Source organism: Nicotiana tomentosiformis, chromosome 6 (assembly GCF_000390325.3).
Source record: "Nicotiana tomentosiformis chromosome 6, ASM39032v3, whole genome shotgun sequence".
NCBI classification, from domain to species: Eukaryota; Viridiplantae; Streptophyta; class Magnoliopsida; order Solanales; family Solanaceae; genus Nicotiana; species Nicotiana tomentosiformis.
The window spans coordinates 16,765,468-16,784,533 of record NC_090817.1 but is presented as its reverse complement, the minus strand read 5'-3'; the positions used below and the strand labels follow the sequence as shown (position 1 = coordinate 16,784,533).

Below are 19,066 nucleotides of genomic sequence, written 5' to 3'. Positions count from 1 at the left end.
CTGACTGACTTATGTTGTGATAAGTTATGTTAGGATTAGTTATGTCGGGATTAGTTATTCTGATATTATTTTTTATCCATTGTTTGGTATGTTGTATCAAAAATGACAATTGCATAATTTTTAAGAAGAAGGTATAAGTTATACCGGCACTAATTACCCACCCTCTACAAGGTATAAGTTATCCCGGTACTAATTTTAATCCCGAGATAACTTATACCAGGTTTGCTAACCAAACAAAGTATTAATGTGGTGTTCAATTTTTATCCCATCACTATACCTTCTTATACCTTATACCAAACGACCCCTAAGTGTATTCTTGCTATTGCGTATTTGTAATAGGTTGTTGATTGACTTTAATGAGACTAATTATGGTATGAATATGATAATTGTACTCTTGTTATTTCGTGCTTGTAATAGTTGTTAGTTGACATTAATCAGACTAATTATAGCATAAAAATGTAATCATATTCTTCCCAGGTAATCTGAATTTAAAAGGCTTTTGTAAGGCTGTTTTAACACTATTCGCACCTTTGCTCACTGATAGAGGGCACAAAGGAAAGCGACAAACTGTATATAATTCAAGTCAAATCGAGAAAGAAAACTTGATTATGGTTCGTTTTGATTTGGTTTGATATTGAGGTAAAAAATCCTATCATAATTGATTTGGTTTGATTTTAACTAAAAAAAGTCAAATTGAAACCAAACCAACCCGACATTACATGTATAGAAATTTTAAATATATTTAATACATAAAATTATTTATTGTAGTGTAATTTATTAATATTCTTAATTTTTTTTATAATTTTCCTTAGCGAAATCCAACAACGATGTACCTCCTCCGTTCGGTTTTGGGGAGAGGAACAAAGAAGGTACATCGTTGTTGGACTTCGCTAAGGCTTTTGGGTTGGTGATTGCGAACTCTAACTTTCGAAAGAGGGAGGGGCATTTGGTTACTTTTCAAAATGTGGTGGCGAAGACTCAGATTGACTATCTCCTCCTCAAAAGGTGTGACAGAGGGGTGTGCAAGGATTGCAAAGTGATTCCGGATGAGATACTCGCGACGCAGCATAAGCTCTTGATGATGGACGTTGGTATTATGTTAAAGAGGAGGAAAAGGTCTACTCGAGGAAAATCGAGAATCAGGTGGGGAGCCTTAACTAAGGATAAAGCCCAAGCGTTGGAGGGGCGGTTGTCAGCTATGGGAGCTTGGAGGAGCAGTGGTGACGCGAGCACTATGTGGTCAGCGACAACAGACTGTATTAGGGAGGCTGCGAGAGAGGTGTTAGGAGTCTCTACGGGCGTCTCTGGTGGGTACAAAGGAGACTGGTGGTGGAATGAAGTGGTCCAAGGTAAAGTGGAAGCAAAGAAGGCGGTGTACCTGAAGTTAGTGGGGAGCATAGGTGAGGAGGAGAGACGAGCGTGCATGGAGAGGTATACGGCAGCTAGGAAGGAGGCTATGTTGGCGGTCACGGATGCTAAGACTGCGGCTTATGGTCGTATGTACGAGGAATTGGGGGGGAAATGTGGGGAGAAGAAGTTATTCCGGATGACCAGGTTGAGAGAGAGGAAGGCTCGGGATTTGGACCAAGTGAGATACATCAAGGACGAAGATGGTAGAGTATTGATGGAAAATGCCAAATTAAGAGGAGATGGCAGACTTACTTTCATAAATATCTGAATGAAAAAGGGGATTTAGATATTGTGCTAGGTGAATTGGAGCATTCCGAGAGTCACCGTGACTTTGGGTACTACAGGCCTGTCAAGGTTGAGGAGGTCGTGGGAGCTATGCGTAAGATGAGTAGAGGTAGAGCGACCAGGCCAGACAAGATGCCAGTGGAATTTTGGAAGTGTGTAGGGAGAGCAGGTTTGGAGTGGTTGACTAGGTTGTTTAATGTTATTTTTAAGGCGAAGAGGATGTCGGATGAGTGGAGGTGGAGTACGGTGGTTCCATTGTATAAGAACAAAGGTGATATCCATATTTGCAACAATTATAAGGGTATCAAATTACTGAGTCATACCATGAAAGTGTAGGAGAGGGTGGTTGAAGCGAGGGTAAGGATGACAGTGTCTGTATCCGACAACCAATTCAGGTTCATGCCAGGTCGTTCGACTACAGAAGCTATACACCTTGTTAGAAGGTTGGTGGAACTGTACAGAGAGAGGAAGAAGGATCTGCACATGGTGTTTATTGACCTAGAGAAAACGTATGACAAGGTTCCTAGAAAAGTTCTCTAGAGATGTCTGGAGGCAAAAGGTGTGTCGGTTCCCTACATTATGACGATTAAGGACATGTATGATGGGGCTAAGACTCAGGTTAGGACAGTAGGAGGCGACTCTGAGCATTTTTCGGTTGTAATGGGGTTACACCAAGGTTCTGCGCTGAGTTCGTTCTTATTCGCCCTTGTGATGGACGCGTTAACACACTATATTCAAGGGGATGTGCCATGGTGCATTCTATTCGCCGATGACATAGTTTTGATTGATGAGTCGCGAGCCGGTGTTAATGAGAGGCTGGAGGTTTGGAGACAGGCTCTTGAGTCTAAGGGTTTCAAGCTGAGCAGGACGAAGACGGGATACCTGGAGTGTAAGTTCAGCGCTGAGCCAGGGGAAGTGGGCGTAGATGTGAGGCTTGATTCGCAGGTCATCACGAGTAGAGGTAGCTTCAAGTACCTTGGTTCGGTTATCTAGGGGGGAGGGGAGATCGACGAGGATGTCACAAACTGTATTGGTGTAGGATGGACGAAATAGAGGTTAGAATCTGGAGTCCTGTGTGACAAGAGAGTGCCACCGATACTCAAAGGTAAGTTCTATAAAGCAGTGGTTAGACCGGCCATGATGTATGGGGCTGAGTGTTGACCCGTTAAGAACTCATATATCCAGAAGATAAAAGTAGCATAAATGAGGATGTTGTGGTGGATGTGCGGGCACACTAGAATAGATAAGATTAGGAATGATGATATTCGGGAGAAGGTGCACGTGGCTCCCATTGATGACAAGATGCGGGAAGAGAGGCTTAAATAGTTCGGACATGTTCAGAGGAGAAGCCCAGATGCTCCGGTACGGAGGTGTGAGCGGCTGGTTATGGAGGGCACGAGAATATGTAGAGGGCAGCCTAAGAAGTATTGGGGAGAGGTGATCAGGCAGGATATGGCGAAGCTCCAGATTTCCGAGGACATGACACTTGATAGGAAGATGTGGAGGTCGAGTATTAGGGTTGTAGGTTAGGAGGTAATTGAGTTGTGCCTTACTTTGTACCATTGTGGGACTAGCCATGTAGGGTTTTTGTCTAAGATAGCTAGTGACAATGTTGTGTCTTACTATTTCGCTTTTCAGTGCAGGTCCTATTTACTAACTATCGCTTTTGCTTTGCATCTTTCTTCTAGATTTCATGATGTTCCTTTTTTTCTTATAATTGTTGTGGTGATACTAATATTGTCTCCCTTTGCTTTGCATCTTTCTTCTGGATTTCATGGTGTTCCTATTTTTCTAATGATTGTTGTTGTGATACTAATATTGTCTCATTTTTGTCCTTTTGTCTTTTTGTTATTTTGAGCCGAGGGTATTTCGAAAATAGCCTCTCTAATCCTTCAGGGTAGGGGTAAGGTCTGCGTACACACTACCCTCCCTAGACCCCATTAGTGAGATTTTACTGGGTTGTTGTATCTTTTAACGTATTATTTCAAGTTTGGACTTATAATTTTTTAATGCTCCAATAAGTTTTATACCCCATGACATTAGTAACTCAAATAAAATCCAAACCAAGATCAAATCGATATTAATACTAACAGACATTCAACTCATTTGTACTAGAAGTGACCATAGTGTTGGGTATCTATTTTTTAGTTTTTTCATGGTTTAGATAAAATGCATAACGTTTTTTTTAGTGTTTAGTCATGTAAATAATAATGCTTATTAGTCGTACTTATTTTAGCAACTTAGAAATTTTAGATTATGTTCATTTTTGTTTTGGCTTATTAATAAAAAAATTATTTATGCAATGTTATTATCTTTATTTAGTGAATATTTTAGTACAATGTCATGACTCGTATCATATTTTATGTTATTTTCTTGAAAAATATCGTATATAGTTCTGTCTTACTTGGATTAAAGAAATATTTGGAGCAAAAATTCTATATGTTGTGCTATGAAGACTTTGTTAAAAAAAATCGAAAATCAAAAAAATTCGAGAAAAACTGATATTAAAAAACTCGAATTTTATTGGTTTGGTTTGTCTTTAACACGATTGGTTTGGTAATTAAAAAATTCAAACCAACCCGACCTATGTGCACTCCTACTCACTAAGCTAGACCGATTGAGATATGCTTGACATCGAGCTTCAAATGTCCATGCTAGCTTGAAATAGATGTCGAAAGAGAGTATTAGATTTAAAATGCATTACAAAGAGAGATCTAAGACGGGGAATTCTTGACGCGGTACAGACACTGGATGGAAAAAACAACTAATGGAATAACCGATCGGAACAGTGTAAGGCCCCGTGAAATTTTACCTAGAACCCGAGGTTTCATGGTGTCGAGGTAGATTTATGTGTTAATGATAATAGAGATTCTTAGCGGCGAGCAAGTTCGCTGCAATACGGACTTTGTGGGTTGAATAGTGCATTAGGGACTTGAAAATAAAATTTGGCAGTGTAGGACATTTTCTGCGGTCCATTTTGCGATCGCAGAACTGATCTGCGGACCGCAGATCTGCCGCGGAATGAAGCAAAAACTTGAGCTAATTTTGAGGACCATTATGCGGCTGCAGAACCATTTTATGGGCCACAAATCCCATCGCAGAACCGGCATGAGAAATTTCCGAAGGAGGCTCTGCGGTCCACAATGCGACCGCAGAATTGGTCTGCGGACCGTAGACCTGTCGCAGAGTGAAGAAGGAATGCCAGTTCAGGAAGGCCATTATGCGGTCCATTTTGCGGACCATAGAAGTGTTATGCGGTCACATATGTGACTGCAAATCTGCATCGGGGTTTATTTTTCTATTTTTATAACCCGACCCACATTTTGTTTATCTAGCTTAAGGGTTCATTTTGGGGGGATTACCTGACATTTTAGAGAGAAGAAAGAGCTTGTAATTCCATCAAAAGGAACTTGCTAGGGTTTCAAAAAGGTGAGAACTTCTTCCCCCAATTCTTCAATTTCGGGTTTCGGTTGACTATGGATGATAAGGGTAGATTTATCACATGCATGAGCTAATAGAGACTGTGGGAAAGTTGTTGGACAATCTTGGGTGGTTTTGTTCTTAAATTAGTTGGGGGAAGGTTGGGTCATCAGTGTAGCAGCTCTTGCCATACGAATTCCTAAAATCATACTTGCAATTCTCTCCTCTTTTATAGATTAACATCATTAGAAGTGTCGACACGTTATTGTTACATTAAGGAAAGCTCTTTCGAGGTATGAAGGCTAAATTCTTCTTTTAGTATCGAAATTCCCGAATCCTTGCAAAACTCCATCATGTGTAGTCGAACTTGAAACATTGTTGAGGTGGGATGTTCAAGCTAGTAAATTGATTCTCAAATTGCATAATGTGCCCGAATCCTCATGTGCTAAAGATTTTCTATTATGGCTTAATTATGTTATATCCCTTTTGGGAAGAAAATATTGTATGAAATCAATGTGATCAAACACTTATTTCTCATATGATGAAACCTTATGAACTTACACTTGCTAAGGCCAAAGGTGCCAAACGGTTGATTGGAAGAAAACTCTTTTGTACAAACTATTATCGTTTTGGGAATCTAAATTGTGGTATTATGATTACACCTCCACCCGCATACATTGGGGTGAGGCGGCATGGCCGCTTTGTGCAGAATTGTGGTATTTTGATTACATCTCAACCTGCATACATTGGGGTGAGGCGACATGGCCGCTTTGTGTAGAGTTGTGGTATTGTGATTTTACCTCCACCCGCATACATTAGGGTGAGGCGGCAAAGGCGCTTTGTGTAGATTTTATGGTATTGTGATTAGACCTCCACCCGCATATATTGGGGTGAGGCAGCATGGCCGCTTTGTGTAAAGGTGGTTACAGAGGATCCCCGACTTAAAATTTATAAATGTTATTGGGAGCTCTTAATAAATTTTCTTTGGCTGTAACAACTATCTGTAATGACCCGACCGGTCGTTTTGAGTATTACAACCATGTTCCCCTATTTACTGCTCAATGTATACCTTACAGTTGATTTATGACTTATCGGGTAAGTTGGTTCGGGTCCGAAAAGATTTCGGAGTGAAATGAAACACTTAGTCTCATAATTAAAAACTTAAATTAGAAAGGTTGATCGGGTATTGACTTATGAGTAAACGACTTTGGAATTGAATTCTGATGATTCCAATATCTCCGTATGGTGATTTTGGACTTATGAGCGTGTCCGAAAAATTAATCGGAGGTCCGTAGTAGAATTAGGCTTGAAATGCCAAAAGTTGAAATTTTGGGAAGTTTGACCGGGGTTGACTTTTTGATATCGGGGTCGGAATCCGATTCTGAAAATTTGAATACCTCAGTTATGTCATTTATGACTTGTGTGCAAAATTTGAGGTCAATCGGACATGATTTGGTAAGTTCTGGCGTCGTTGTAGAAATTGGAAGTTTCAAAGTTCATTAGGCTTGAATTTATGTGTGATTCGTGTTTTTAGTGTTGTCGGATGTGATTTGAAGACTCAATTAAGTTCGTATGATGTTTTAGGACTTGTTGGTATATTTGGTTGAGGTCTCGGGGCCTCGGGTGAGTTCTGAGACGGTCTAAGATCATTTTTTCTTATTTTGCAACTACTCGAAATGATATATGGTATTGTTCTTCGTGAACGTGAAGGGGCTCACACGTTCGCGATGAAGGATTTTGGATGGCTGGGATTTTCCAATCGCAAACGCGATGAAGCAGACGCGAACGCGAAGAAGGGAGATGGGGAAAGCCTACGCGAACGCAAGTGGGCAGACGCGAACGCGAAGAGGAAAAGGAGTTGGGGGATTGCCTGGCGTTAAGCCTTCGCGAACACGGCTCGAGTCTCGTGAACGCGAAGGGCAAAGGTAGGAAAGGATCGCGAACACGATGAGGATATCGCGAACGCGAAGAAGAAATCTTGACAGTACATTTTTTTGTGCTTCGCGAACGCGAAGCTATGGTCGTGAACGCGATGAAGGAATTTCTGGGCAGAATTAAAAGTTCCAAAACGGTGTTTTGAGTTCATAACACAAAATCAAATTGGGATCTCGGTAGAAGGCGATTTGTGGAGACATTCTTAAGTGGGTGTTTGGGGTAAGTGATTCTTATCCAGTTTTGATTAATTTTCTTGATTATGTCTTTGAATCCATCATTTAATGGGTGAATTAAGTTGAAAAAGTTAGAAAACCCTCTTGGTGTAAATTGAAGATTCGAGAGTCGAGTTGAGGTCCGATTATGGTAAAATTGGTATGGTTAGACTCGTGATTGAATGTGCTTTAGGATTTTGTAACTTTTGTCGAGTTCCGAGTTGTGGGCTCCACGGGCGCATTTTTGAGCTAAATTTTTCAATTTTGTTCGAAAATTAGTATTTTCTTATGGGATTAATTCAAATAAATTTTATTGACTGAATCGAATTAATTATGGCTAGATTCGAGGTGCTTGGAGGCTAATTCACGAGGCAAAGGCATACCGGAGTAAAGTATTGCACGGTTTGAGGTAAGTAACACTTCTAAACTTGGTTCTGAGGGTATGAATCCCCGAATATGGTATGATATAAACTGTTTGGAGGTGACACACACGATAGGTGACGAGCATGTGGACGTGCACCATATAAATTATGTCTTGAATAAATCCTATGCAGTTGTAAGATTAATGAATCATGTTATTATCTCAACATTCTCCACGTGTTAGAGAAATGGAGATGAGGCTCCTATTAAAGATCATGTTTAGGCTACGTGCCAATAATTTTGGACCATGGGGTCGTGTTGTTGTTCAATTAGTTATTCAAAAATATACATTTCATACTCAGTAATATTTGTCCAGTGTGAGGATATTTAGGGGATTGAGCTACGCAACGCAGCATGCCAAAATGACTTTATACAATATTATTATTAAATGGATTGGGGTTGCCCGCCTGCAGTAGGCCTTATAGGATTTACTATTTTATAGATCGGGGTTGCCCGCCTACATCCGGCCTTATGGATTTATTATTATATGGATCGGGACTGCCCGCCTGTAGTAGGCCATATCGGCTTTATATAGCGCTTGGAATGAAGGGGCCCCTCCGAGTGTCTGCACATACCCCCCAGTGAGCGCGGTTGATTTATAGCGCTTGGGCTGAAGGAGCCCCTCCGGAGTCTGTACACACCCCAGTTAGCGTAGATGATGATATATATTCGGGATGGACTTCCCAGGGCATGGACTTTCCTTACTTACTAATTTTATATATATATATATATATATATTCGGGATGGATTTTACTAGGGCATGGACTTGCCTTACTTATTTGTATTGTAATGAACTTACCTGAACATGAATCTTGTCCGTATTATTTACATTTAGGGATAAATTACCCCAGGGTTGGTATCAGAGCCTAGGTTATATAGGTCTTACGAGTCATGAGCAAGTTTAGTAGAGTCTTGTGGAGTTCGAAGACATTTGTGCTTATCTTCGAGAAGCTACTGAACCCTTAGGAAAAGTTCACTTTCTTGTATTCTATCATGCGAACGTGTTGATTTCGGAAAACTAAAATTCTCTCATTCTATTCTCTCACAGATGGTGAGAAAACATACTACCGGATCGGACGGTCAGCCACCAGTTAGGGCCGCGAGAGGCTGGGGCCTAGGTAGAGGTCGAGGTGTAGCTCGTACCACAGTTGGACCAGCACATGTAGTACCACCAGTTGCTCCAGCTCAGGAGCATATTTCAGATATGGTTGAGCCAGCGGGACCAGCTCAGGCACCAGCTGTTCCCATTATGATTCCAGGCCTTCGAGAGGCTCTGACCCGGATATTGACAGTTTGCACTGGCCTTGCTCAGGCGGTTTCAGCTCAGGCTGCCCCTGAAACTTCTCAAGCCGGGGGAGGTACTCATACCTCTGTTTCCCGTACTCCAGACCAGGTAGTACAAGGACTTCAGATACCGGGGGTACTACCAGCCCAGCCGGCTGCAACTGCTCAGGCCCCGGTGGTTCCTGTTATGGCAGATGATGAGCAGAGGAGACTTGAGAGATTTGAGAGGCTTCAACCTCCACCATTTAGCAGTGCTAAGTCAGAGGATGCTCAGAGTTTTCTGGGTAAGTATCAATGGATGCTTCAGACAACGGGTATTCTGGAGACCAGTGGGGTCTCATTCACTGCTTATCGTTTTTCTGGGGTTGCCTTAAGATGGTGGGAGGTTTATGGGAGGCGCAGGCCGGTCGGTGCAGTACCACTTACATGGCAGGAGTTTTCCGTTCTCTTTTTAGAGAAGTTTGTGCCGCAGTCGCGCAGAGAGGAGCTGCGTAGACAGTTTGAACAATTACGTCAAGATGGCATGTTTGTGACGCAGTATGAGATAAGATTTTCTGAGTTGGCTCGTCACGTAATTTGGTTGATTCCCACTGATAGGGAGAGGATTATGAGGTTCATTGATGGCCCCACATATCAGTTGTGATTGCTTATGACTAGGGAGAGGGTATCTGGTGCCACGTTTGACGAGGTGGTCGACATTGCTCAACAGATAGAGGTGGTACGTAGCCAGGAGCGTAGTAAGAGGGAGGCTAAGAGGCCTCGAGGTTCGGGCGGTTCTAGTGGGGTACCTTCTGGAGGGCATTCCTACCATAGCAAAGGTCGTCCTTATAGACACGCTCATATGGGTTGTCCAATTCACTGTGGTGCATCATCCGGTCATGGTTCATACAGTTCCCATCAGGGTCAGTCACCTCTCAGTGCACCTCCAGCCCAAAGTATGACCCGTGCACCATTAGTTAAGGGTTCATCTATACCAGGTTCTCCTGGAAATTATTCTAGCTCTCTAGGTTCGCCTCTGAACTTACAACTATTTTTCGAGATGGGTTGCTACGAGTGTAGGGAGCTGGGTCATGTGAGGAAATATTGTCCCCGCCTTACACGAGGTCCAGTTCAGTAGAGGAGTCAGACTATGACTTTTGCACCGGTTGTTCCACCACCCGACCAGCCAGCTCGGGGTGGGGCTCAGTCAGCTAGGGGTCGCCCAAGAGGGGGAGGCCGATTAGGTGGCGGACAGGCCCGATTCTATACTTTTCCTTCCATGCCAGATGTTGTTGCTTCAGATGATGTGATCACATGTATTGTTTTAGTGTGCCACATGGAAGCTTCTATATTGTTTGACCTTGGTTCCACTAGTTCATATGTATCATCGTATCTTGCTCATTATCTGTATATGCCTCGTGAGTCCTTAGTTTCACCTGTTTGTGTATCTACACCGGTAGGCGATATTATTACTGTGGACCATGTGTATCGGTTGTGTGTGGTAATTATTGAGGGACTAGAGACCAGAATTGATCTTTCATTGCTTAGTATGGTCAAGCATACTAATCAAGTGAGGGACTAGAGACCAGAGTTGATCTTTCATTTAGATGTTATCTTGGGTATGGTGAGTTATCAGATGTTTTGTTATGGGGATTTAAGCCAAGTGGGGAAATCTGCTATCTACGATTTGATTGCACAATTAGGTGTGGTATTGGTTTTGGTCCGAGGCATACTTGTTGATTAGTTATGACTTACAGAGGTTGAGATCGGGGATGACTCGAGTAAGAAAATTTCTAGATACGGGTTATATTGCGCTTTATGAGTATATGAAAATCGTGGGATGAGTGAGTTGTTATTTGTGAATTATGTAGTGCGCACGGAGTATGAATTTGATAGGTGATATTAAAGTATAATTACTTCTTTGAGTATTGTTATGGTAATAGGGCACACGTCTTTTGGCCCATATGGGCGGTGTAATGTGGATTTGAACAAAGGGGGTGACTCTCGAAAAAGTTCTAATGGATTCGAGATTAATATGTAACAATTGAGAATTTTTGGCGGATTTGTTTATGGCTAAAATATGAGATTTAAGTTGGATGGTATCGAGACTTGTGGTATTTTTGTATATCATTATGGATTTTATATTTTGATATCAGGAAGGTGAATGAAACAGCCTTAGAATCAAATAAGGTATTTTCAGAGTGAGTGTTTTGGTTGTGGTATATATAGGAGTATTTATGATGTGGTGAGACTCTACAGATGTTTTGGTGGCAATATTCTTGGGTTTTGGTGACCTACGTAGTTTGGTCGAGTTAGAGGAATTTAGTTCTAATAGCTTAGTTATGTGCAGATGGATTTCAATGTGTTCTTGATGGTTTCTACCATGGTTTGAACCAGATAATTTCTACTGGTGTGGGAAACGTGTTACGTATTGTGATTTTCTCCTGGAAGGAAGCAAGAAGAAGGTTTCTAACTAACCGGGTATGTAATTTGTTGGTGACTCAGAGTTGGTAATGGAATTCTTGTGCTTGTCACATGATGGCATAATAGATGTGATGTGTTGTGCGGGATTAGGATTCACATGTACAAGGTGACAATTCAGTCTTTAAGAGAAGGTAACGAATGTTGGACAGCATGGTCAGTTTTAGATATTTAGATGAATGATATAACTCTGCGATAATCCCTGAAAAGGGTACATATTTCAAAAGGCGCATTGTGTTCTGGCTTTCGGATGTCATCGGTATTGCGATACGCATCTAGTTAATAGACTACTGATGTACGAGTTGTTGATATGTGGCACGGAGGAATTATGGAAATATTCCTAGTGGGATGATCGTGCATGAAGGATGTGATAGCCATACGAGTGCTGGAGTTGTGATCAGTTACGATGGTTCATGTGTACTTATTTGATTGCTCATGTATGATATGCTTGGATTAGAGGACTATGACCATGCCAGGAGGATTATGTTATTGGCACGTGAGTTGTCCGTGCGGATCCATGTGCTGATACTTTTGGCACGCGAGTTGTCCGTGCGGGTCCAGATATTTATATTATTATTACGTGAGTTATCCGTGCCGGTCTAGATATTGATACTATAGCACATGAGTTGTCCGTACGAGTGATGTTAATGTGAGCTCTAGAAGAACTGGTTACTGTTATTAAATTTGTGTGTCTTGGTTCTACTATATATAATGAGCTTATAGCATTACAGTTGTAGTGGTGCTTATTGAACTTGCAATATGGTTCTCTTCCTTGAGACATCTCCCATATTTGGGTACACGGATTGCGCAGTGGTGGCTGGAGTTATATTGAGGTGGCATGTCAATAGGATAGTTGTGTTTAATAATATAAGGTCATTGGACCTAGAACGGATACTATCAGGTTTGATTCCGGTATATTGGGAGGATAATATTGAAGCTCGGCTTAGAAAGTGATTATATCTAGGGTTATGGTTATGGCTTGATACAGGTTGTTCAAACTCATACAACGTGTAGATGTGAGATTCAGGTATTCTGAATGTTGGAAATTGAATTCCAAGGTTTATGGGCTAAGATTTAAGTAATGATTTCCAATTATGTTGTGTTGTCAGGCCTATACAATTTACACATAATAGGGTGATGTGGGATCACCCCGGGTACGTGCGTAGAAAGATAGAATAGTGATTTGGTGGCTTGGAAACAACTCTTGGCACGTTCGAGGATGAACGCATGTTTAAGTGGGGGAGAATGTAACGATACGGCCGGTCGTTTTGAGTATTAAGCCCTGTTTCCCCATTTACTGCTCAATTTATGCCTTATAGTTAATTTATGACTTATCGGGTTAGTTGGTTCGGGTCCGAAAAATTTTTGGAGTGAAATAAGATACTTAGTCTCATAATTAAAAACTTAAGTTGGAAAGGTTGACCAGATATTGACTTACGAGTAAACAACCTCGGAATTGAATTCTGGTGATTCCAATAGCTCTGTATGGTGATTTTGGATTTAGGAGCGTGTCTGAAAAAATTAATTGGAGGTCCGTAGTGGAATTAGGCTTGAAATGCCGAAAGTTAAAATTTTGGGAAGTTTGATCGGGGGTTGACTTTTTGATATCGGGGTCGGAATCCGATTCTGAAAATTTAAATACCTCTGTTATGTTATTTATGACTTGTGTGCAAAATTTAAGGTCAATCGGACATGATTTGATAGGTTCCGGCGTCGTTTGTAAAAATTGGAAGTTTAAAAGTTCATTAGGCTTGAATCTATGTGTGATTCGTATTTTTAGTATTGTCGGATATGATTTGAAGACTCGACTAAGTTTGTATGATGTTTAGGACTTGTTGGTATATTTGGTTGAGGTCCCGGGGCCCTCGGGTGAGTTTCGGGACGGATTCAGATCATTTTTCCATGTTTTACAACTAGTGGAAGTGATATCTGGTATTGTTCTTCGCGAACGCAAAAGGTCTCACGCGTTCGCAAAGAAGGATTTTGGATAACTGGGATTTGCCCATCGCGAATGCGATGAAGAAGACATGAACGCGAAGAAGGGAGCTGGGAATGCCTACACGAATGCGAGTGGGCAGACGTGAACGCGAAGAGGAAAGGGAGTTGGGGGCCTGCCTGGTGTTAAGACTTCGCGAACGTGGCTCGTGTCTCGCGAATGCGAAGGGCAGAGGTCGAAAGACATCGCGAACGCAATGAGGATATCGCGAACGAGAAGAAGGAATCTTGGAAGAACATTTTTTGTGTTTCGCGAACGCGATGAAGGAATTTCTGGGCAGAATTAAAAGTTCCAAAACGAGGGTTTTGAGATCATAACACAAAATCAAATTGGGCGCTCGGTAAAAAGCGATTTTTGGAGAGATTCTTGCGTGGGTGTTTGGGGTAAATGATTCTTATCTAGTTTTGATTAATTTCCATGATTATGTCCTTGAATCCATCATTTAATGGGTGGATTAAGTTTAAAAAGTTAGAAAATCCTCTTGGTTTAAATTAAAGATTTGAGGGTCGAGTTGAGGTCGGATTTTGGTAAAACTGGTATGGTTAAACTCGTGGTTGAATGGGATTTCGGATTTTGTAACTTTTGTCGAGTTCCGAGATGTGGGTCCCACGAGCGAATTTCTGAGCTAAATTTCGGATTTTGTTGGAAACTTAGTATTTTCTTATGGGATTAATTCCAATAAATTTTATTGACTGAATCGAATTAATTGTGGCTATATTCGAGGCGTTTGGAGGCAAAGGCATACCAGAGTAAAGAATTACACGGTTTGAGGTAAGTAACACTTCTAAACTTGGTTCTGAGGGTATCAATCCCCGAATTTGGTATGATATAAATTGTTTGGAAGTGACACACATAATAGGTGACGAGCATGTGAACGTGCACTATATAAATCGTGTCTGGAATAAATCCTATACAGTTGTAAGATTAATGAATCATGTTATTATCTGAACATTCTCCACGTGTTAGAGAAATTTAGCTGAGGCTCCTATTAAAGATCATGTTTAGGCTACGTGCCAATATTTTGGGACCATGGGGTCGTGTTGTTGTTGAATTAATTATTCAAAAATATACATTTCACACTCAGTAATATTTGTCCATTGTGAGTATATTTAGGGGATTGAGTTGTGCAACGCAGCAGGCCAGAATGGCTTTATACAATATTATTATTAAATGGATCGGGGTTGCCCACATGCAGCAGGCCTTATAGGCTTTACTATTTTATGGATCGGGGTTGCCCACCTGCAGCAGGCCTTATTGACTTTATTATTATACGGATTGGGACTGCCCGCCTGCAGTAGGCCATATCGGCTTTATATAACGCTTAGGCTGAAGGAGCCCCTCCGAGAGTCTGCACACACAACCAGTGAGCGCGGTTGATTTATAGCGCTTGGGCTAAAGGAACCCCTCCGGAGTCTGTACACACCCCAGTGAGCGTAGATGATGATATATATTCGGGATGGACTTCCTAGGGCATGGACTTGCCTTACTTACTGATTATATATATATATTCAGGATGGATTTTTCCAGGGCATGAACTTGCCTTACTTATTTGTATTGTAATGAATTTACCTCGACATGGATCTTGTCCGTATCATTTACATTTGGGGATAAATTAACCCAGGGCTGGATTGGCCTTATACGCTACTGAATGACTGACTGTCAGTCGATGTGTATATATATACGGGTTGGAACACCCCTGGGTTGGATTGACCATAAACAGAACCGAGTGACCGGATAATTTGTGACCAGTATTTACATGAGGTCTTTCTACTGAGATGTCATGTTCTTCATATCATGAAGTATTGATCTATTTCACTTGTACTGAGTTTAACTGTTAAAAATTGAAAGCATGTTTACATTTTGTACCATTATTTAAACTGGACTGTACTTGCGGAGCTCGTCATTATTTTCAGCCCAGAGGTTAGTCTTGTTACTTATTGAGTTAGTTGTACGCATACTATACTTTGCACCTCGTGTGCAGATCCACGTGCTCCCGGATACGGCGGCTGCTAGATTTCGAAGTTAATTCTATTGGGGACTATCAAGATAGTTGCTTGACGTCTGCAGACTTGATTCCCTTCCTGTTTAATTATTGTATTGTTTTATATTTTCAGACAGTGATTTTGTCAGTCAGACTTTGTATTCATATTAGATGCTCATGTACTTAGTGACACCGGGTTTTGGGAGTGTTTACATATGTATTTATGAATTTTCTTTAGCTGGATTTAATTATTTTGTTTTTAAACATAAAAGATATGGGAGTTTATTGAGATTGTCGGCTTTCCTAGTATTGAGATAGGCGTCATCACGACAAGTGAGATTTTTGATCGTGACACTATCTAATATCTTTTATTGTTACCATGATTCATCATATTCATGTTGTATTTTCAAGTCATTGAATAGGTGTTTTGGTTTTCATACTAGTACTATTCGACATGTATTAACGTCCCTTTTGTCGGGGGCGCTGCATCTTTAATGGATGCAGGTGATTCCACAGCGGGAGGCATTGACCAGTGATAACAGTACCCTCTCTTCCCATCTGACTTAGTGAGCCCCACTTCATTTCAGGGTCGTGCATCTTTTATTCTATGTGTATTATGTTTTGAGATATAGCTGGAGCTTTGTTGCCGGCACTATCATTGTACTTTTTTGTATCTATTAGAGGTTCTGTAGACATAGTGTGGGTTATGTATTGGTGTTGGGAAAGTCAAGCTAGTAATGTCGTATGTGTATTACATATTCCACTTCAAACTATGAAAGTGTTTGTATTTTGAGACTTAAAAAAATAGAGTAACTAATGGTAATGGAGTTGGGATTGTTTATGAAATCTTCTCAGTATTTAATTAATGGAATATATATCCTCTTTATTCACGGGTAAGTTTGGGTAGAAGAAAATCTAACAGGATTTCTCGGCCGGGTTATCTCGGTTGAGCGTCGGTCGCGCTCCCCGAGGTCGGGGCGTGACAAACGGTCCTCTTGTTCATTATTTCTTTCTTCTTTGGGAAATCTATATTGAATAGCCACCTTAAAAAATAATAGCTAAAAAATATATATATTTCGTATATTAATATGTGTGTGTATATATATATATATATATATATATATATTGTATATTTGGCTAGTGATGAAATTATTTTCAATTGATTGGCCAAACGTATTAAAAGCAAAAAATTGCACAAGCACCCTATTTGGTCGCCTCCATTTAACTTATACCCACTTTTTAAAAAAGTTTGAACTTGTACCCATTTTTTAAACAACTTCATGTTTCTTTCTCCTCCTGCTCCTTTGTCTTCTTCTTCGGATGACAGTGATTTTATATGGTGTTTGTGAACATATTTTAAGGTAGTTTATAATGTTTACAGTGGTGAGCTGTTATGACGCTTTATTTTTTTATCATTGCTTAGAGTTTCTTCTTCTTATTTTTCGTAATTGCAAAATGAGTTCATTAGATTTATTGTTGTTTTGACAAATTGATGATTGAGGTTTGTTCCCGATGATATTTGGAGGTTATGTTTCAATTTTAAACTCATTTGGAGTAGATTTAAGTATTAAATCGTATATTGGATTGTTATAAATCGAAGAACAAATTTCTGTTTCTAGGCAATTTGCACTTCATGCGTATTTGGCCTTAAGTGCATAAAAACACTGGTTGCACTTCAGACCTTTTGGCCTTAAGTGCATCTGAAGTGCAATTTTTCACTTCAGACTTATTGGCCTTAAGTGTAGCAAAACGTTTGTTGCACTTCAGACCTTTTGACCTTAAGTGCATCTGAAGTGCAATTTTTCACTTCAGACTTATTGGCATTAAGTGTAGCAAAATATTTGTTGCACTTCAGACCTTTTGGCCTTAAGTGCATCTGATGTGCAATTTTTCACTTCAGACCTATTTGGCTTTAAGTGCATCTCAAGTGCAAATTTTTACTTCAGACTTATTGGCCTTAAGTGAATTGCACCTCAGACTTTTTGGCCTTAAGTGCATCTGAAGTCAATTTTTCACTTCACACTTTTTAGCCTTAAGTTGCACTTCAGGCTTATTAGCCTTAAGTGCATGAAGCACTTCAGACCTATTTGGTCTTGAGTGCATTTGAAGTGCAATTTTTTCACTTCAGACTAATAGTTTTTAACTTCAGACCCGATAAGTCTGAAGTTGATCGTAAAGTGGGTACGCTTGTAAACGTTTTTGCAAAGTGGGTATAAGTTCAATTGTGACCTCAAAATCGGGTATAAATACAAAAGCCCCTGTTAAAAGACTTTATTTCTTCTATCTGATTTATTTGGGTCTCTCTTGGGCCCTTGGCCCATCCACCAGTACAGATATTTAACATATTACGTATATACTCATACATTGCTTGTTTATAAATGCATTTGTTAAATTTGAGTAGATACATTTCATGATCAACAAAATTCTTTCATGTAGTTTATTTAAACTTATGGATCCGTTGGCTTGTACTTACTTTTGGATCCTTTAAAAAGGACCCTAGTTTGGGTTTTTTGATAGGTTGCAATTTTGAGTATTAATAATGTTGAAATTTTATCTCGTAAAGGTATACAACTTATTTATTATAAATCAAAATTATTTTAAAATATTATTTTCTATAGCTATTTTTTATATTTTATAGCAAAATAGGTATTTATGGTATATACTACCATTGAGGCATGAAATACGCTATTTATATTTTAGCTCTCTCTTTCTTTCAATTAACACACGATTATCTCTCAGAATTTTTCTTCCTTCTCTCTCTCTCTTCGAACAACTCAAGATACACGCCCTAGTACTGATGGCCGACGAGACATTAGAATCTCTCTCTCTTCGAGCAACTCAAGATACACTCCCTAGTATTGATGGCCGATGAGATATTAGAATAGAATAGAAGGCAGCGAGGAAACAGAAAAGAGTAAATTTTTCGAATGGAAAGGAGCAATGTGATGAACTCTTATCAGAAATTTATTGTACGGATCCGACGAACTTTCTTCTCTCCTTGGCCGGAAAACGTCATCTCTGGCAAAATTTCTTCTCTTCTTTGTTATTTAGTCACATACACTGATACAATACATTATATTTTGTACAAATTCACTCAAACACATTGTATTTTTGTATAAATATATTTTTCTTGCATGTATTTATGTATTTCGAAGGTCTGTATTTTTTTAATTCAGCTGAATACACTTGTAATCATGCATATTCTGTATGTATTATTTTTGAAACACACTAAATACAAAAGTTAAATACAACAGTTATATACAACTGAAAAATCATTCTAATTAATTAGGTTGATAATGAGACATGTTAGAATTGATTTTGTTGAGTTATATTAAGAGTGTAACTGATCCTATTTCCGTTATTAGACAACTGAACATACCTATTTTAAGGTGATTTTCGTTATTGTATTCATGAATACATGGCGAGAATACATGTGAATACAGTCGCGTATAGTTGTAACCCCTATTTTTAGGCGACTTTTGCTACTGTATTCATGAATTAAGTAGCGTGAATACAGCGAATACACTACCGTAACAACCGAATAGTAGCTATAGAAAGTAATTATGTATATGGTAGCTAGGGGTGTACATAGGTCGGGTTGGTTCGAATTTTCTAATTACCAAATCAATTAATCAAACCAATTGTATGAGGTTATTAAATCTA

General features: G+C 39.9%; 1 protein-coding gene across 1 annotated transcript; it reads left to right on the top strand.

Moving 5' to 3' along the window:
• The first annotated feature begins 1,234 nt into the window (after positions 1-1,234).
• On the top strand, positions 1,235-1,678 carry LOC138893622 (uncharacterized). Its single transcript, XM_070178266.1, has one exon. It carries the CDS (start codon positions 1,235-1,237, stop codon positions 1,676-1,678), a length of 444 nt encoding a protein of 147 aa, XP_070034367.1.
• Positions 1,679-19,066: the final 17,388 nt, after the last annotated feature.

What these genes read in the sequence shown, in the direction of transcription:
- LOC138893622 (XM_070178266.1), top strand. Translation starts at nt 1,235, where the DNA reads ATGTGGTCAGCGACAACAGACTGTATTAGGGAGGCTGCGAGAGAGGTG.